The 16,916-nt window shown below is 51.9% G+C and overlaps 5 protein-coding genes across 5 annotated transcripts; 2 read left to right on the top strand and 3 right to left on the bottom strand.

The window, feature by feature from the left end:
* Positions 1–761: 761 nt before the first annotated feature.
* Positions 762–2,726, bottom strand: BDZ83DRAFT_155013 (cytidylyltransferase). The gene is made up of 5 exons (XM_060501352.1): positions 2,441–2,726; positions 1,923–2,304; positions 1,504–1,850; positions 982–1,446; positions 762–926 (listed from the first exon to the last, which is right to left on the bottom strand). Exons 1-5 carry the CDS (start codon positions 2,585–2,587, stop codon positions 885–887), a joined length of 1,383 nt encoding a protein of 460 aa, XP_060358339.1. The 5' UTR covers positions 2,588–2,726; the 3' UTR covers positions 762–884.
* Positions 2,727–3,731: 1,005 nt separating this feature from the next.
* On the bottom strand, positions 3,732–4,220 carry BDZ83DRAFT_642037 (uncharacterized protein). Its single transcript, XM_060509587.1, has one exon. It carries the CDS (start codon positions 4,157–4,159, stop codon positions 3,995–3,997), a length of 165 nt encoding a protein of 54 aa, XP_060358338.1. The 5' UTR covers positions 4,160–4,220; the 3' UTR covers positions 3,732–3,994.
* A 404-nt stretch (positions 4,221–4,624) lies between these two features.
* On the top strand, positions 4,625–7,163 carry BDZ83DRAFT_592535 (uncharacterized protein; the record flags this gene model as incomplete). The annotated part of the gene is made up of 3 exons (XM_060506545.1): positions 4,625–4,891; positions 4,949–5,818; positions 5,874–7,163. 3 exons carry the CDS (start codon positions 4,625–4,627, stop codon positions 7,161–7,163), a joined length of 2,427 nt encoding a protein of 808 aa, XP_060358337.1.
* Positions 7,164–8,444: 1,281 nt separating this feature from the next.
* Positions 8,445–10,667, top strand: BDZ83DRAFT_592526 (formyl transferase domain-containing protein; the record flags this gene model as incomplete). The annotated part of the gene is made up of 1 exon (XM_060506544.1): positions 8,445–10,667. One exon carries the CDS (start codon positions 8,445–8,447, stop codon positions 10,665–10,667), a length of 2,223 nt encoding a protein of 740 aa, XP_060358336.1.
* Positions 10,668–13,974: 3,307 nt separating this feature from the next.
* Positions 13,975–15,669, bottom strand: BDZ83DRAFT_767969 (putative galacturan 1,4-alpha-galacturonidase C; the record flags this gene model as incomplete). Its single annotated transcript, XM_060515299.1, has 5 exons — positions 13,975–14,576; positions 14,633–14,832; positions 14,889–15,069; positions 15,134–15,319; positions 15,379–15,669. 5 exons carry the CDS (start codon positions 15,667–15,669, stop codon positions 14,145–14,147), a joined length of 1,290 nt encoding a protein of 429 aa, XP_060358335.1. The 3' UTR covers positions 13,975–14,144.
* Between the last annotated feature and the right edge of the window lie 1,247 nt (positions 15,670–16,916).

Here is a 16,916-nt window from a genome sequence, read left to right as displayed (position 1 = left end):
CGGAGTCTGAAGGGAAAGACGGTCTCTTTGCGGGAAATGAGCAAACGTTTTGTCGGGCCGTGGTACTCTAAATGTATCTGTTTCGAGATGGAAGAAGCGAAAGCTAAGTTCAACGAGGACTTGTGAGTTCAGATGTATTGCAGATAAAGTTGATCTGGGGAAGTTCTACGATAATGATGGCCGCCGATTGATAGGTAATACGCCACCTACGAATGGAAGACGGAAATGTTCATCGGAAGATGTTACCCAGTGTCTGGCCGGAGCGGGGTTGCGGGTCTTGATAAGGCATGACCGGGATCGCTCTAACAAAGTTAGGACCGGATACCGGAAACCGGGAAACCCGACCGGCCCGGTTCAAACTTCGGACGGCCGGACAAGGAATACGCCGCAGTATCCTGGGGTTGAGAAGGGGGCCTGCCTCCGCAACGGGCGGCTCAATCGCCGATAAGAGAGGCATCTCGACGAATACCGCGAGTTCGAGCCAGGCTGTCACACACTCATGGCATCACGGCTTCGAGATTCACGCCTGGTCGAGCTTGGCTCAAAAGTTGAAGAGTGAGACGTGGTATGTTGAAAGAAAAACGTCGCGACAGGGTATGTTACAGCTAGTCCATGCAAATTCCATCCGCCCGTCATAAACCAAGAAAAACTCTCTTGTACAGCGACCATCGTTGTCGTCGTCGTCACGCAAATGCTTTTATTTACCCGCGCAGCTCCCGACCGTCCGGCTCCGAGCCCGTCTCCTTTGCTTTCCTGGAAAATAAGGGAGGGGGAGGTGATTCCTTGCTCTGCTCAGCACATGTGCCGGATGTCGCATTAGTTCGTCATTAAATAGCAGCATTTCGCTCGTGTTCAGCAGTTGTCGATATGCCATGTCGATACATCTACCGCTTGGCCTGCAACGCCTTGTCCAGACACTGGATAATCTGATAAGAGTTAGCACACGCGATACGTAATCAAGCAGCATTCAAGAGGACATACCTCATCTCCCCAAACACCTTGGTTGCTAAGATAGCGACCCATGCCCCTCACCAACTCGAGCTGCTCCTCGACAGTCAAGCCAGTGACGGCCATCTCCATGACGCTGCCGAGATTGACCTTGTGAAGAGCAATAAAGGAATGGTAGTACATGTAGGTGAAGAAGCCCATGATGAACTGGCAATCCATGCGATCCGTCATACCGCCATGTCCCGGAATGGAGTCGCCAAAGTCCTTGATCTTGAAAGTGCGCTTGAGCCCAGAAGCGAAGAAACCGCCAAAAGGTGCGATGAGAGAGGCAAAGGTGGCCAATACCAAAGTGTGCAGCTGCATTGGAGCCACAGTGAAGGAGAAGGTCTGGTGCATGTTGGGTGGCAGGAAGAACAGAGGAGGCAGGCTGTACGTCTTGGGGATGAAGACGGGGTTCCGAGTACACTCAAGACCGGTAAAGATGTTCGCGCCGAGATCCTGGATTGGTGTTAGAATATTGACGGCGTTTAGCTAGGAGTGGCGTAGATTACTCACGTTGACTGGGCACAAGAAGAAGTCGGAGCGCATCAAGACGTTGGTCAGAAGCATGCCAAACAAGATGGTGAAGGCCCAAGCGCCGACAAAACCCTCGACAGTCTTCTTGGGGGAGAGGGCGATGAGTTGGGTGCGACCAAAGGTGATGCCGCAAAGGTAGGCCCAGATATCGTTGGTTATAACCATGGCGGCTGGGAGGAAGAACCAGATCATGCCCTCGAAGACGTTGTTCATGATGAAGTGAGCCTGGACGACAATGAGGTACAGGGCCATGTGCGTCCATGCGAACTGGGTGAATTGAAACTTGTAGTGACCATTCTGGAGAGAGGTGACGAAGAAGACGAAGCCTAGCGAGGTCACAAGTTAGCGCGTGCTTGAAAGGAACGGTATGTCGTGGTGTGCTTCGAGAAAGGACATACCAAAGATGTACAGAATGAAGCTAATGAAGCGGTGGTGGGTTGCCAAAGGCAGCAGAACCTTGTCAACCAAGACGATGTGCTTGAAGTAGTAGATGACGCTCTCGCCGTAGAGAAAGTACATGGTAGTTGCCAGCCAGTACCAGTTGAGGCTCTTGGAGGAGCGTAGCTGGCGGGCGCGGCTGGGTACGCTGGCGATGGCAATAACCTCCTTGAAGGAGATGATCTGGATAGCAGTCATGATGCAGATGATGTAGATGTGGCCCATGAAGAGAGCAGTGAAGAAGCCGGCGAACATGACAAAGGTCCAGAAGGTACGGGTCAGGAAGTTGGCCTTCTTCTTCTCGTAGGCGGCTCGCTTTTCCTCCTCGGGTGATTGAGGTTGCTGTTGCAGGCGCAAAAGGTTAGCTTCGCCCATACCATATTGAACAAGGTCGCGGTCATGGCCATGACCATGATGATGATGGCGCTGATAGTCGCACTAAGGCCTTGCAGATTCAGAGTGTGAATCTAGAGCTTACCTCTACAATGTTTTCCAGGGCTGCGCCAGACCGTTGCTTGGTGGGCGAACCATCTTCACTGACATCGCTGAAGCTGGAGCGGCGCCCCTCACCGTGACCATTGGCCTTGTGAGGGAACTTGACGCCCCTCCGTGTGCGGGCCATCATGTCTCTATTTACGGTTCCGCAATACTCGAAAGGATAAGAGGTTTCGACGAGTCGGCCTCGTAGGTAGCTGCGATACTGGGTGAGGCTGGTCAAGCCTGGTTGGCGGGAGAAAGGTCAAAGGTTGTGATAATTCGTCGCGAAGCAAAAGCGGGTGGTTCGGATGCTGCGATGGCAATAGTGGAAGCGGAGAGTCGGCGCAAATTAGACCGTTGGGTCGCAAGGACAGGCGATGGAATGGATTATCTTCGAGTTGTCGAGACACGTCGGAAGAGCAAATTCTAGTCAAGTCTCACGGCGTGGTTGCTCAGGGTCGAGCTCGGAATCGCAGGCGGTCGTGGGTGACGTGTTGGCGAAGAAGATGGGGATTGTCGGCGTGGATGGATTTTTGTTGAACCCGTACGGAGTAAGGTAGCGTAGACCTGGGAGGGAACGCAAAGGCTGAGCAGAGCAGAAAGGAAGGGCGGAAAGCGGGAAGGCACAGCTGGCGCAGAATCCCCAAGTGGACCCACCTCCTTCCACGCCTGAAGCGGGCTGCTACGGCTGTGCCTACGTCGACGGGACTTGGGCTATCACGCTGCAGTGCTCCTTCCTCCAACTAACTACCTTACCTAGGTAGTTACTCACTAGGTAAGGTTTCATTCCATCATTTCTCTCACCTTTACTTGTACTTCTACAGTATCTATTATTCAAGAGTTTCTGTTATTATTCTTCCTCTTATCGTTGTCCCACAGAGAGGCCCAGATATTCCATCTACCTACCTACTGGGCCGTCTACAGAGTATCCGGACAGAAGCTGCGGTGCCAGGGCAGCTGGTCTGGGCGAATGATGACGGTGCAAATTAGCGTAAAAGAGCTACGTCAGGCCTGCATTCTTGGCGGGGAGAGGCCCTGGAGATGGGAATTGGAGTCCGCTCGCATTGCCTGCTGGCCCCATTGCCCGCATGGCCCCCGTTGTTCACCCCGAGCGGAGATTAGGTAATCCAGCTGGTCGGCAAGACCGCACCTCAATGCTGATAGTCCTGACGCCTCATTGGGCAAACCGCTTTTCGCATTGTCGGTTCGGTCTCCGGACTGCTCGTCATCTCCGTTGATCTCTGCATTTCTTTCTTCCCCAATAAAATTATTTGCTAGTTTTTTCAAAGAGAGAGAACAGTCAGACTTTTATTTCACCTCAAAGTCAGGCACGGATAGGCGCAAGGTCCCATGCACGAAAGAACCTTTCGCCTCCAAAAGCACAAGCTCCAAGGAGCCCCATGCACACAAGACGCCACGGGTGAAGGGTTCCTTTAGTTCCTTACGCGTATGTTTTGCAGGGCTCCGCTGAAAGGAGGAGCATCATCCTATCTTACCAACCCACCAAAGTTGTTGAGTTGGTCAGCCAAGGGCCTTCCTCTCAAGACACCAAGTGCTACGGACGGTTAAGCACAGCATCTTCAAATGCTTTTTCGAGGCTCGTGGCTGACGTGGAGCTTGAGATTGGGCAACAAAGTCCGCCGATATAGCTTATGCTGCCTCCGGTCAAGCCGAGATAGCTATCAATGTGTGGACGCAAGCTGACATCATCACATGCCATCTTGTGGCAACCAACGACCTGTCCAGGTCTGGCCAGCAGCTTTTGTTCAAATGCTTTGGGGTAAGGCGCGAGCTTTGAAATTTGTTCGTCTTCTGCTTCGCGCTGCAATCGTCCGAGCTCACCAGCCACAGTCACATGATTGTCCTTGGGAAGTGTGGCTACCCTACACGTGCCTGCCTACCTTAAGGTAAAGCTCACCTTGGTGCTTAGGTAAGGTAAGGTACCTCAGACCTTGGGCAAGTGCCCAGGTGTGGCTGAGCGCGTGTCTCTCAACCTGAAAGTCGCGTCTTCCAGCGCGTTGAGCACTGCACTCCTCCAAACACTGATAAGATAAGGAAACGACCTGTCTGCCCGCGGTGCCTGATGGTGGGCTGCCACTATTCCTAACTCCCACCCCAACCTCTCTGTCAAGTTCAACCGTCAATGGGTCCATGATGATCAGCGATTTGACGCTTCAGAGCGACCATGAACGAATTCAACGATGACGACTTTGATGACTTGAACGACACCACTCTCCAGGAGCTTGAAAACAACGCCATTCAATTCACGCAAGCACAAAGAAAACAGGACTCCCAGTCTCAAACTCTACCTCCGCCCCATGACCTCTCCCAAGTCGAGAACTACGATGACCTAGAGTTCGAAGATGACGACCTCGACGATGCTGAAGTCACCAACGAACTTCTACCTCCCGTTACTCGCCCCGCCATAGACAAGACCATCTCCCAACAACAAGTACAACAACAACAGAAACAACAACAACAACAACACCAACACCAGCACCCGCAACAGCCACTTGCAGCCAGGCACCCTTCTCTACCACCTCAACAGAGATGGAATCCTCCACCAACCCATGCAAATCCTCCGACGCTCTCCTCGCGGCCGCGATACCCTCCCCCCGTGCCATCCTACGGCGCTCCTGTAGCCTCACAGCGATTTCAGCCTGCCCACTCTGCAGCTCCGTATCGACCTCCACCGAGCCAATTCGTCCGACCAGCTCCTCCTTCGTCCGCTCGCTTCAATCCCTCACAATCCCTGTCGCAGTTGCACGCGGCACCTGGTAACGATGTCATTGCAGCACTGCAGCAACGGCTCAGGGCCCTCGAGTCTGAGCTGAACTCTGCACGCGGCGAGGCCTCCATCATACGAACAAACTCAACCAAGGCCGAACAGGATCACGCAGCCGAGGTTTCCCGCCTCAAGAAGCAGAATGCCGAACAAGCTGCCAGGCAAGAGAGGGCCGTGGAAGCCGCCATTGCTGCTGAAAGGCAGGCCACTACAGAGTTGCAATTCCTCCAAAGGGACATGAAGGATGCTTCAACCCGTCCTCGCCGAAGAGAAAATGCGCCAGTGTCCGCCGCGCCAGGAACCACTACACCTAAGAAGGCTGCCAAAACCTGGGGCGTTGCGGATGGATTCGACGATATGGACATCGCTTTAAGTCCGACCAAGAACAGAGGCAAAACCCGGGACCCCGGGCCTGTTGCTATCCCATTATCGGAGAGGACGCCCACCAAAGGCAAACGGAAACGGCCCCCAGTCAATAGTCCCGTCATGGCTTTGGAGACAGACGCCCAAGACGTAATCATGGTTGATGACACAGGGACTACCGCCAATCCAGTCCAATATCCAGGCCCTGCACCTACTACTATCCCTTTCGAAGTAATGTTCCTCCACATCACATATCCTCAAAGGATCTAAGCTTACATCGTCGTAGTTTCTCCAAGTCATACTAGATCATGGCTCCTTGCATGGGGAACCACCGACTTTTGACATATTGTCACGATACTCATACCCGTCCGATCCGACCACGTCTTTTGCATCTTTCATTTTCCAGCATTTGCCTCTGATGGGCACTCCGCTGAATCCGGTCCAACTTCTGGTAGACTTCGCCCGTCTTATTATCCAGATGTGGAGCCAGTGTTTGAGAGAGAATTTCTTGCGGCCAGTTTGGGACCTAGCCTCACTCCTCTCCTTTACTCTGCAGCTCCAGACCATATCAGTGGTCCCGCAGATCGTCAATGACTTGGTTCCTACTTTGCAACAGTCTATTTATTTAGTCGCAGAAGCTCGATTCAAGAGCCAGGACGGCGATGTCTCAGCAGGGGCTGCCGCAGAAGCCCTACAGCAGCACGTCGATACTACGTACATCCTGTCTCTGCTGAACGCGTCTGCCGCAGCCTGCGCTACGACAACTTTCGAAGCAGACGGCGGTGCGCAGACGAGACAAGCCGAATTTTGGCAGCTGATCACTCTTGATCTGGTTCTCATCCTTCTCACCCCCAAACAACAGCTGGACGACATCATTGGCATGCTTGATATGCTATGCACTTCTACCCTCCCAGATTCCCTTGGCCCCATCATCCCAGGCAAAGACGCCGGCCTAGCTGCTAGAATGATCATCGACAAGGTTTCTCTCAACCTAGTCGACTTACCTAGAGCAGTTTCGTCTATAAGCCAGAAGCACGCAGTCAGATTCGCAGTCTTACGAACACTCATGGCCTTTGCCCGTACCCCGTATGGAGCACGACAGGTCGCGAGCCACGTCAGTGTCATACCCCGGTTAGTCACAGCTCTGGGCGAGCTTGTTGATGTTTTGTACGACCTTTCGGACCCCGTAGTGGATGACTCGAGTAGCGGTTTCTCCCCTTCACGCAAGAACTTGGCCGTGGGTACTACCCCGGACGATCGCCGCGATGCTGTAGACGACTGGGATGACGGCCGCAGTGGCGTCTCCCTATTGATATCTCAGATTATTCTGCTTCTCCATACCATGGTAACAGATCCGCAGACGGCCAATGTCGCAAACATTCTCTCGAAGCTCTCCATGTCTCACGGCGGCTCTCAACGGTACATCCTTTCATTGTCACGGCTTAACTTTGCGGAAGAGGATCTGGTCTATGAGGGCGCGATTGACGCGGATACTGTTGATCGAGCTCATGAGTTATTAGAAATTGCCGTGACCCCTGACGAGGGCGACAGTATCGCCGTTTCGTTTGGGGTCTGAACAGCAAGCACCTCTCCATCCAAAGGCGCGATCATATTTCTAGACGACCTGTTGTTCATAGATCCTTTACCTTAATAAGGTAGTTCACCTACCCCAAGTGGCATCGGACATTCTGGAACTCGCAGTATCCGGGTGCCAGGACCCTAGGCTCGCTTCTCGACGATAACGAATGCAGGTATGCCAAGGGCACCCTAACATCGTACTCGCCTTCGTTTAGTACGAAGAAAATCAGCAAATGTATCATCACATCGGCCGTCACTGTCACATCAAACTAGTGCCGTTGTACTCTGTTCCTAGAGACTGTAGCGGCGAACACGCGATCGAGAATGTGGAGAGTCATGCCTCACGTCGTCGCGATCTGATTTGCAGGACCCTTTCGAGACCATCGGACTGATTAGGAATCGCCTTGAAGCTTTCTTCGATTATGGAAACTCGGCCGAGAAACGTGGACCACAAGCTTCACATTACCCCCAGGAGGGCCGTGCTCGGCTGTATGGAGAAGATCAACTCCCCTTATTGACTGGATGCCGTGAAAGCCACACCACGAGAGATGCTCGGACCCCATGGACTAAGGATACCCGCTTCGGGTTGGCTGATCCCCAAGCTCTGCGATGGCGTCGAAACACATCGTGTACTGTCCTGCGTAGTAGCTTTGTTCAGTTGAGCAGCGCTGACTAGAGATGGTGACTGGACGCGCTAGTCAGGCAAGGCCTTTGCTCTTCAGCTTAGCGCCTACCAGTTGTCGCCCAATTCAGCACGCGCCCCTGAGTCAAGAGGAAGCATCTCGTCCGATAAAGCAGCCACTTGGGATGGTTCGTCCAAACCACGCCTGGGTCCGAGCCCGGTTCGTCCGGTCTGGTGCGAAGTCGTGGGTCCAAGTCGAAGCTAGGATGACAACAACAGCAATACCACGTTCACTTTCGCGGGACTCGAGGTAGGCGGATCGGAGTCAAAGACCACCACTCGGCAAGACAAGCGGGGTGCATTGAACATGGCATGTTTTTTTATGGCAAGCGCCAGGAGGCGACCGTTAAACTTTCATGTCGCACATGGCCGGTCAGGAACGGGTGGTGGGCGTGGGCAGAAGCCATTTGTGCATCTCACAAGCTGAAGTCTCCGATGGAGGAACCCCTCCTGAAGACCCCTCGCACCCCATCATGAACAGCATATATGATGCGACTTGATCGCACGTCCTCGCAAGTAAATAGCGAACCCAGACTCCCTGTTACTTCTCTTCCCCAAGTTGCTGTGCTGCTACTGTCTCAGTCCAACGCCGTCGCGATGCATATTCTCTTTTTTTGTACCGCGCACAATTCGCTTTCGCAGCGTCTATATGTGGCGCTGTCAAAGTCCCATACAATCACCATCGAATATGCCCTCTCAGACGATGTCATGATCGAGGCGGCCAAGCTCGCCAAACCTCATCTCATCATCTGCCCTTTCCTCACAGCACGTGTTCCTCAAGAGATTTACGAAAACTACCTCACCCTCATCGTTCACCCCGGTCCCCCAGGAGACGCCGGTCCAAGTGCCTTGGACTGGGTGCTCATGGGTGATGATGGCACAGAGACCGACCCCGATACTCTCCTCCAAAAAGGCTCCTGGAGCGAGTCTGGCCGACCATACTGGGGTGTCACTGTCCTTCAAGCTGTGGAAGAGTTCGATGCCGGGCCAGTATGGGCCTTCGAGCAGTTCCCTTTGCAGATTGACTCGCCAGCTGTCACGAAGTCGAGCCTTTATCGTGGTCCCGTTACACGAGCTGCACTTACAGCCACGCTTGCAGCCATTGAAAGAATACAAATGGCATCTGTCCAGGCTGCTTCGCCATACACTCCTCCCCCGTCGCCCGGATTTGAGAAGTTCGCCCCGCATCATGTCACTCCGCTACTCCGGGCAAACCCTGCCTACCGCGACGCCTCTGTCACACTGCAGAAAGCCTTCCTCGGCGGAGTAACACATCATCGGCCACTTCTCAAGGCGGCCCAACGCGACTTCAACATTCAGTCACACACGGCTCGGGAAATATCCCGGAGGATTCGATCCTCGGACTCTCAGCCAGGCTGTCTTACCAAGTTGTTTGGCCCAGACCTCTATATTTATGGCGGCAACATCGATGAAGGCAATGATCTCACTACCCATACCCAACCTGGCAAAGTCGTAGCTTGCCGGGATGACGCCGTCTGCGTTGCGACTTGCGACAAGAAGGCCATCTGGATTACTCACATTCGTCGTGTGAAGAAGAAGACCGACACGATGCTATGGCCTAAGGTACCTGCTGTCTCAGGCCTGAGAGAGTTGGGCATCCTCGACAGCGACGCCATCACAGAGAACCGCATATCCAGGGCGACGATCGATTGGTCCCGAGCTTCACACAGTACCCAGCAGGACATATCAGTTGACTTCCAGACATTCGCCAATGCTAAGCGGGTCGCTTTCCTCTACTTCAACTTCTACAACGGCGCCATGAGTACGGATCAGTGCTCCCGCATGATTGACGCCCTTGACTTTATCGCATCCACTCATGTCGTGGAACGACCACTCAGCGCCCTTGTGCTCATGGGGGGTGACGGATACTTTAGCAACGGTGTTGCATTAAACGTTATCGAGGCTGCTGCGGACCCGGCGCTTGAGTCTTGGCTCAACATCAACCGCATTGATGACGTTGTGCACTACCTCCTTCACGATTTCCCATCACGGAACATTCTTACCGTTGCCGGCATCAGAGGCAACTGTGCAGCGGGCGGCGTTGCCATGGCTGCCGCATGCGACATTGTGCTTGCTGGCACTGAGGTCGTTCTCAACCCAGCCTACCGTGCGATCGGCCTGCACGGTTCGGAATACCATTCCCTGTCCTACACTGGGCGTTGTGGCTCAGCCGGGGCGACCAAGCTACTGCGTGACATGACACCGCTATCACCAGCTGAAGCTCGGAGAATGGGTTTGATCGACCACACTATTCCTGGCAACGGGGCGCTCCTCGAAACCCGCATGCGGAACCTCGTCAAGTCCATGGTCTCTTCCGACAAGAAGCTAGCGCCGGGGTCATGGAAATGTAACGTGAACGTCACGCCTGCAGGCCTGGCGTCTGCTCGTGCCGAGGAGCTGGGACAGATGTCGAAAGACTTTTGGAGCGCCAGGTCGTCCAGGTATCACCTTCGCCGTCGCGACTTTGTGCGTAAAGTGAAAGCAGCCAAGACACCACTACGGTTCGCGACACACAGGCGTGGCTTGGGGGAGCTCGACGAAGAGGAGACTAATGATTTCGACGATGTCACCGTGTATGAGCGCAAGGCGAGGGCAGTATTGTTGGCTGACCAGCTGAAGGAGTACGTCGAGAGCATGGCCACGAAAGCTCCACGAAGGCATACGAGTGCGGAGAAGGTCAAGGCCCTACGTCGTCAAAAGTCTTGTGTTGAAATCGTAAGCAAGCCGGAGGTGACACAGGACCTGACGCCCGTATACTCGTGCTATTACGAGGTGACGGGAACATTGGGATTCTCATGAGATCTTTCTCGACTGTCTTTGCTAAGAGCTGGCGTTACTACCATACTGAACTATTTTCATTCAATCTATCACTCTCTTGCGGCGGCTGGAACGGTTTTGTCTGTACGAATAATATAAAATTAATTTACACGTTTGAGCTCAGAAAGTTGTTCTCATCATCTCACTCTCGCTCACATGCAGCTAGTTGAACGACGCCGAATATCTGCAATCGTCACGAAGACCACATCAAGACATTGCCAGATTTAGTATGCTGAATCAAGTGACTGGCTGAATTCTAGAATTCTAGTCAAGCCCCTATCACTTCTCAGACGCTAATGGCACAAAAGTTCCCGAACGGCCTAAAGCTCGCTCCCATTCATCCTGTTGGTGGAGTCCCCCCATTTGAGGCTGAGCTAGAAGTCGTTCTGATCTAGTGACCGTTCAAATGCAAAATTTCTCTCCTGGATCCCTCACTTGTCAACTTTCTTTTTGTGCAAGCCAAAAACGTCCAGTCACAGTGGCAGACTCAAAATCGTCCGATTCTCTCGTGGAACGGCCCAGGCCTTTGGTCCTGGGAACGTACGCTACCATTCTGTTACCGAGTCCACGGCTTTGAGGTCATACGATAGGCTACATTTCACACCGGTCAGGTCAACGAGCCCGACATGGTGGGGTCAGCTTCCGAGAGATGGGCAGTACACGGATGCCGGATCCGGGTCGATGTGGGGTGCCATGCCGAATAGGAGCCGTTTTGCTATCAATGCTGCGAGTCACGAGTTGAAATCTTCGATGGATCCAAGAGGGTCTTCCAAGGGGACTGTCTTTCACTAGAGTTATTTCGCAAGCTCTGCATCTTTGGGGTAATTTTCGCGACAAGATCCGGAGCTACCGCTTGCGTGCTTGCTTCTAGTCTACTGGTATGTTGCCCAGGAATGGTCTCTCCCAGCACCCACGTGTCTAGCTGAACTAAGTGTCAAGCAAAGTAGGATACTTTGGATGGTGAGGCCATAGGCAGTTTAACGTTCATTTGCAAAAGCGCCATAATCTATGCGAGGTTCAGATGATTGGTTTCAAGAACAATGTATCTACGGTTCGACGTCTATTCAATATGCCCCTAAACTGACATGGATGCAATGATGCAGGTGAACTGCTTACTACCTGCAGGATGCACTTAGTACGCCCCACGAAACCCAGATTTTCACGAGCAAAAACACGAGAGAATCGGTATTTCACAGCCCGTCGTCCCTCTTTCCAAAGGAACCTCATGCTACTTGGCAACTGACCCCTCTTGCAACCAACACACCAAACACTGGACGCGTCCCCCACCTCGTATTGCATCTATTCACGAGGGACTATGCTACTGCCACGTCCCCATGAGACCTTGATTCTCAGTCTTGGGCCAAGGTGGTATGCTTATTGTATGTTGAACATGGGTTGTTTTCTCTCTTCTTGTAGCACCATCTGAAGTTAGCCGCACACGTCAGGCACAGCGAGTCTGGAGTTTTCTCAATATCCCTGGGGAGCGGAAGGAATCCAATGCTGTGTACAACAGGCAGCAACAGAATCTTCTACCGAGTTTCACGCTGCTTTTTCCCCCTTGATATCCAAGCAGAATATATTCTTTTCGAAACTAGCGCCCATCTGACAGAACTCTGCGCGTCTTTCGAATGTGAGATCCGTGTAAGTGGCTCATCATCCAGGTACTTACATTCACAATTCTGCCTTGCCTTGCTAGGTGTTATTTCAAATTTTGGTGGTGTCCCGTTATCAGTTTGGGAACGGTGTCTGGTCAGTCTCGACTCAGTCTAGTATGTTTGTGCGGGTCTTCAATCTGCCGGATCGTCCAACTAATTCTTCGATCTACCCGGACGTTCCTTCATGCTATTCAGGGCAGGGTCAGTGGGTAATATGGAATCCGGTTGCACGTGTGATCCTTGAGGCCGCGATGGATTACAGGAGATATGGCGTTCGAAGATGTGTCTAGTGGCCGTTTAGTGAGGGCGATAAGATACCCTCGCACCAGCATTGATAATTTGGTGGTGGTCGTAGGACTTCGTCTCCAAGGTCCATAAAGTGACTGGCCTCAGTCCTCCAAGCTGAGACCTTTGGGACAGTCGATGTATGAGTAGTGATGACTACCGTCTTTGAGTCGTTGGCGGCAGGTCAAAAGATCGAGTTTGGGATCAGGGAGCCAATTCTCCTTAATAGTCGCTACGTCTAGGGGCAGATTCGCGCTTCACTGACGGGCATGCTTCTTGCTAAATATGACAGGGCTCGTCGGGCTATTAGAAGCATAGCAACCATACAATACAATATTATGGGAAGACGGAGAATACTGCCCGCAACTCGGACGCACGAACCCCTTATCCCATCAAGCCCACGAATGCTCCCGTTCCACGGATCAGCCACAAAAAGCCTTGACAGAGCCACAAGTGAAACGCCCGTCGCCGAACGGGCTAGCCCGACAACACCAAGCCTAGGCCGATCTGTTTTTTTCTGAACCAGCCATTCGTGACATCATCAACAGAACGTGTGAGACTTTCTTTCAGTCCCTGGTTCGATGGAGCCAGCGGCCGCCAGTCACATCGCGATTTACTATCTTGAAGGTGTAGATCATGGCGCTAAGGAACCAAGCTTTGCGGAGATCCCACACCACCCGCATCACAGAACGCGGCATTAAGATCCGATTGTGGGGGTTTGGAACTCGAGGAAGCCAATTGGGGGTTTGTTGCTTATCTGGATGGATCGCCGAAATGGCTTCAGCATTTCGAGGGTGAGGATGATCTGGGGAATTATGGGGGATAAGTAGAGGCAGGCCCCGCAGCTCTCTTGAAACGGTGCGATGCTGAAGCCGAACTCCCAACATTCACCTCTCGTACCAAAATCACCAGAAATGAATGAATTGAACATCAAGAGTGGTCGCCGAGTGTCATTTGGGAGAGGCGGGGCTGGTAACATACGTGAGTTTCTTGTGATTCGTGATGACTGTTACCTATCGCTGACATGCACCTACCTAGGTCATTACGCAGATGCCAGACTGGTTGAAGAGGAGGCATCTGTCGGAGTGCGGCGACGAAGCAGTGTTTGGAGTACTTCGTCGTCAGACTCTTCACACAGAGGGTTAAGTCTCGTTCATAGCGTACGAGATGTATTCAGGAGGAAATCACTAGATGACACTCCAGAGGAACCTCTAGCCGATGGAACTAGGAGGAAAAGTACACACTAGTCAGCCGTGGATAACGGATTGCGATGCGAGCTTTAAGATACCCTCAGACACTCAACGGGTATGAATTAAGCAGGGTTGGATTTTGGTTTGTTCGATAAAGACAGCGATGTTATCACAAAGATCATGGGGTTTTGACAGGGAATATGATGTCGGCCTGACGAGGTTAATTTGGCAAAGAGGGCTTTGATATTGTACGATATGATATGATCAGAGGAGCTTCAGAACATGACCCAATTGACGTCACGCGAGACAACATGGTCCGCAGTCCGCCCTCAACACCCCGGCAATCCGGTCACAGTATCGGCCAAAGTCCAACGGCCGGTACAGCTAGTAGTTGTGCCATTGCCAGCAATCAGATCAACATTCCGAAAACTGATATCGCGACAAGGAAACCTCTGGCTACAAGTCAGGCTGACTCGGTTGGTCGCTCCAGAGAGCGTCCCGGTGATGTTGGCGAAGACGACATTGGATATTTCCATGTTACTAGTCCCGGCGTATGACCCGTTATCACCATTGTTTTGGTAAAAAGAAGGGGCATTATTAACCCCCTCATACTGGACGTTTGAGAAGACCACGTTGCGAATTCGGCCCCAGCCGCCGCCACGGGGTTCTCCTGCGCTTTCATAACCATTTTGAGGCGCAAGTTCGCCGATCCATGTTTTGAGATAAATTCCGTAGCGCAAATCCACCGGTCCCCGTTTGAGCTGACACTTCGTTTTAGCCATGCCGTTTAAAAGGGCTTTAGGCATGTCGTGCTCACCGTTAAGTTGTCCATGGCAATGTTTTCCACGCTTGAGTCCTCGAGATACTGACCTAAGCTTCCAACCGCAATGCCGTTACCACCGTTGCAGGTGACGCCTTCCAAAGTTACGTTGTACGAGCGGGGTTTGATGGCAACGCAGTCATCTCCGCCGGTGTAATTAAAGCCCTTGACGCGAACATTCTTTACATCCATTGTGTCTGCATAATTCTCGTCAGTAATTCACACAGATCATCTCGGCATAATTGCCACCTACCAAAGCCATCCGTGTTTTGAACCCAATTATATCTCGAGGGTGCCTTTGTAGAAGTAGCATTGACAGAGATATCCTCGAAATACATGTCCGTTCCGTTCATGATGTTGTAGGCCCAGAACTGGGGCTGCCTAATGTAGAAATTCTTGACTGTCACATCGCTGACGTTCCAAAACACGAATGGCTAACGAGAAACATTAGCTAAGGACCCTATCCAATGATTATCGTGGTATATGGGGAATCAATACCATTGGACGGCCTTCAACTGTCGTACCCTTTTCAGCGGTATACCATGCGTCTCCGTTTCCGTGGATACCGCCAGTTCCATGACCATTGATATGGATGCCATCCCCTGACAACACGAAGCCAGCGCGGTGATTTTGAAAAAAGATGAAATACCCATCGGATCTCCAGGAAGTAATGTTGTCCGAAAACTATCAAGGTCAGCTTTGGACGGAAATGATGGACTCGGGCTTGGGCGTTATCTTCTTACAGTCCATTCTCCCCGCCATTGGATGTTCACATCATGGACGAGGGGGTTGAGTTTTCGATCAATCCAGTAGTTCTCATCCTCAGGAAAGATGATGGTTCCAAATGTCCCGCAGATATTGAAAGCTTCCAAGATATTGTCCACGTCGCTGACTTGGTCGCCATTGGCAAATACAGTACATTGTGGTCGTCCTAGGACATTGGTAACTGCAACTCCCGCGGCTTTGGTGACATTGATGAATCCAAAAAGTAGGATGGAGAGCAGATTGAAAGTCGTTGTAGAGAGAGAAGCCATGATTTGGTGATCTCGAGCATCGAGTTCTTGTGGCTTCTGTATGATTTAGCGGCATTGGTTAAAATTCGATTGGAATTTATACCACTTTCAAGCCTTGTAAGTATCGCTTCATCCACGATTTATCCCCTATCATCTGCAGCTGTGATGCACTTAGTTGCTCCTGCTAGCGCCTTTTCTCACCATCGATGATATGCCGAAGTCCATTTGTTACCCCGAGATCACGAAGACGGCGCTTCAATCATCTACCAGCTCGTCAATAGATCTTGGGGATTGACATTGAGAGATTGCCAATATCGAGCGAAGACTGCATATCTCGGCCAATTTCTACAAATATGCACCAATCCAATCGCGCACTTGACAAGAGGTGAGGATTCCTTCCGTCCGGGGCCTGCAACCCTCCGTCACTAAGACTGCCCGGCTGGCCAACCTGCCCTACTGCTGATCGCTTCCTTGAAACCCCGCATATCGCGCACATCCTGATTCTCATGCACCCCATACGCCGGGATATTGGTCCCGTTCGGTAGAGTTTGTGACGACAGCACAAAGCATCTCGAATTGAACTATCTATCTAGGTAGGGAGTCTTTGAAGTAGTAAATGAAGAAGGACATTAGTTCTGAGGAGTAGAGCTGTCTGGGAACCTCTTTGCATTGACCTGGAGATAGTAGTTATGCTGGAGAGCAATTGGCCGTTCGTTAATGCCGAGTATCCAATCCCTACATTCGAAATTGATGTTTAAGAACGTTCAAGGTAATATGCACATGTAGGGTTCCAAGTGAGGAGTTTCTCGACGGAGTCGAGATGCATGAAAGCATTGCGACTGGGAATTGTAGCGCAGCAACCAAGCTTTGGATAATTTTCGAGCGTTACCCCCCTCAGAGTATGCTATTGCTTCCTTTCAAGTCGCACACATGGAACCCAAGACCTACATACACACTGTAGAGGGGACCAACGTCATAGATGCTAGCCTGAATGATCTCGGCCGAGTTGTCCCTCGCGATATCGACTTGATAAACATCCATTATCCGCAGGAAACTGACGGAGTATTTTTTTCCATCAGTGGTGCAGTCCTTGAGACTTCACCTCCGTGGTCAATACGTTATCGCGCCAACGCAATCTTTCACGCTGACGTATGTGGGATGACTAGGTCTGCGGCGAATGTTCGTGTAATGACAGCTAGCTCGCGGTCATCTCTGACCCGATGACCCGATACTAAGGTAATGCATGCATTTCACATCACGAACTTGTA

This window comes from Colletotrichum acutatum (genome assembly GCF_030867785.1).
Source record: "Colletotrichum acutatum strain CBS 112980 chromosome Unknown BDZ83scaffold_193, whole genome shotgun sequence".
In the NCBI taxonomy this organism is placed as follows: domain Eukaryota; kingdom Fungi; phylum Ascomycota; class Sordariomycetes; order Glomerellales; family Glomerellaceae; genus Colletotrichum; species Colletotrichum acutatum.
Note: the sequence above shows the minus strand (reverse complement) of the source record. Positions and strands in the feature narration are given on the sequence as shown.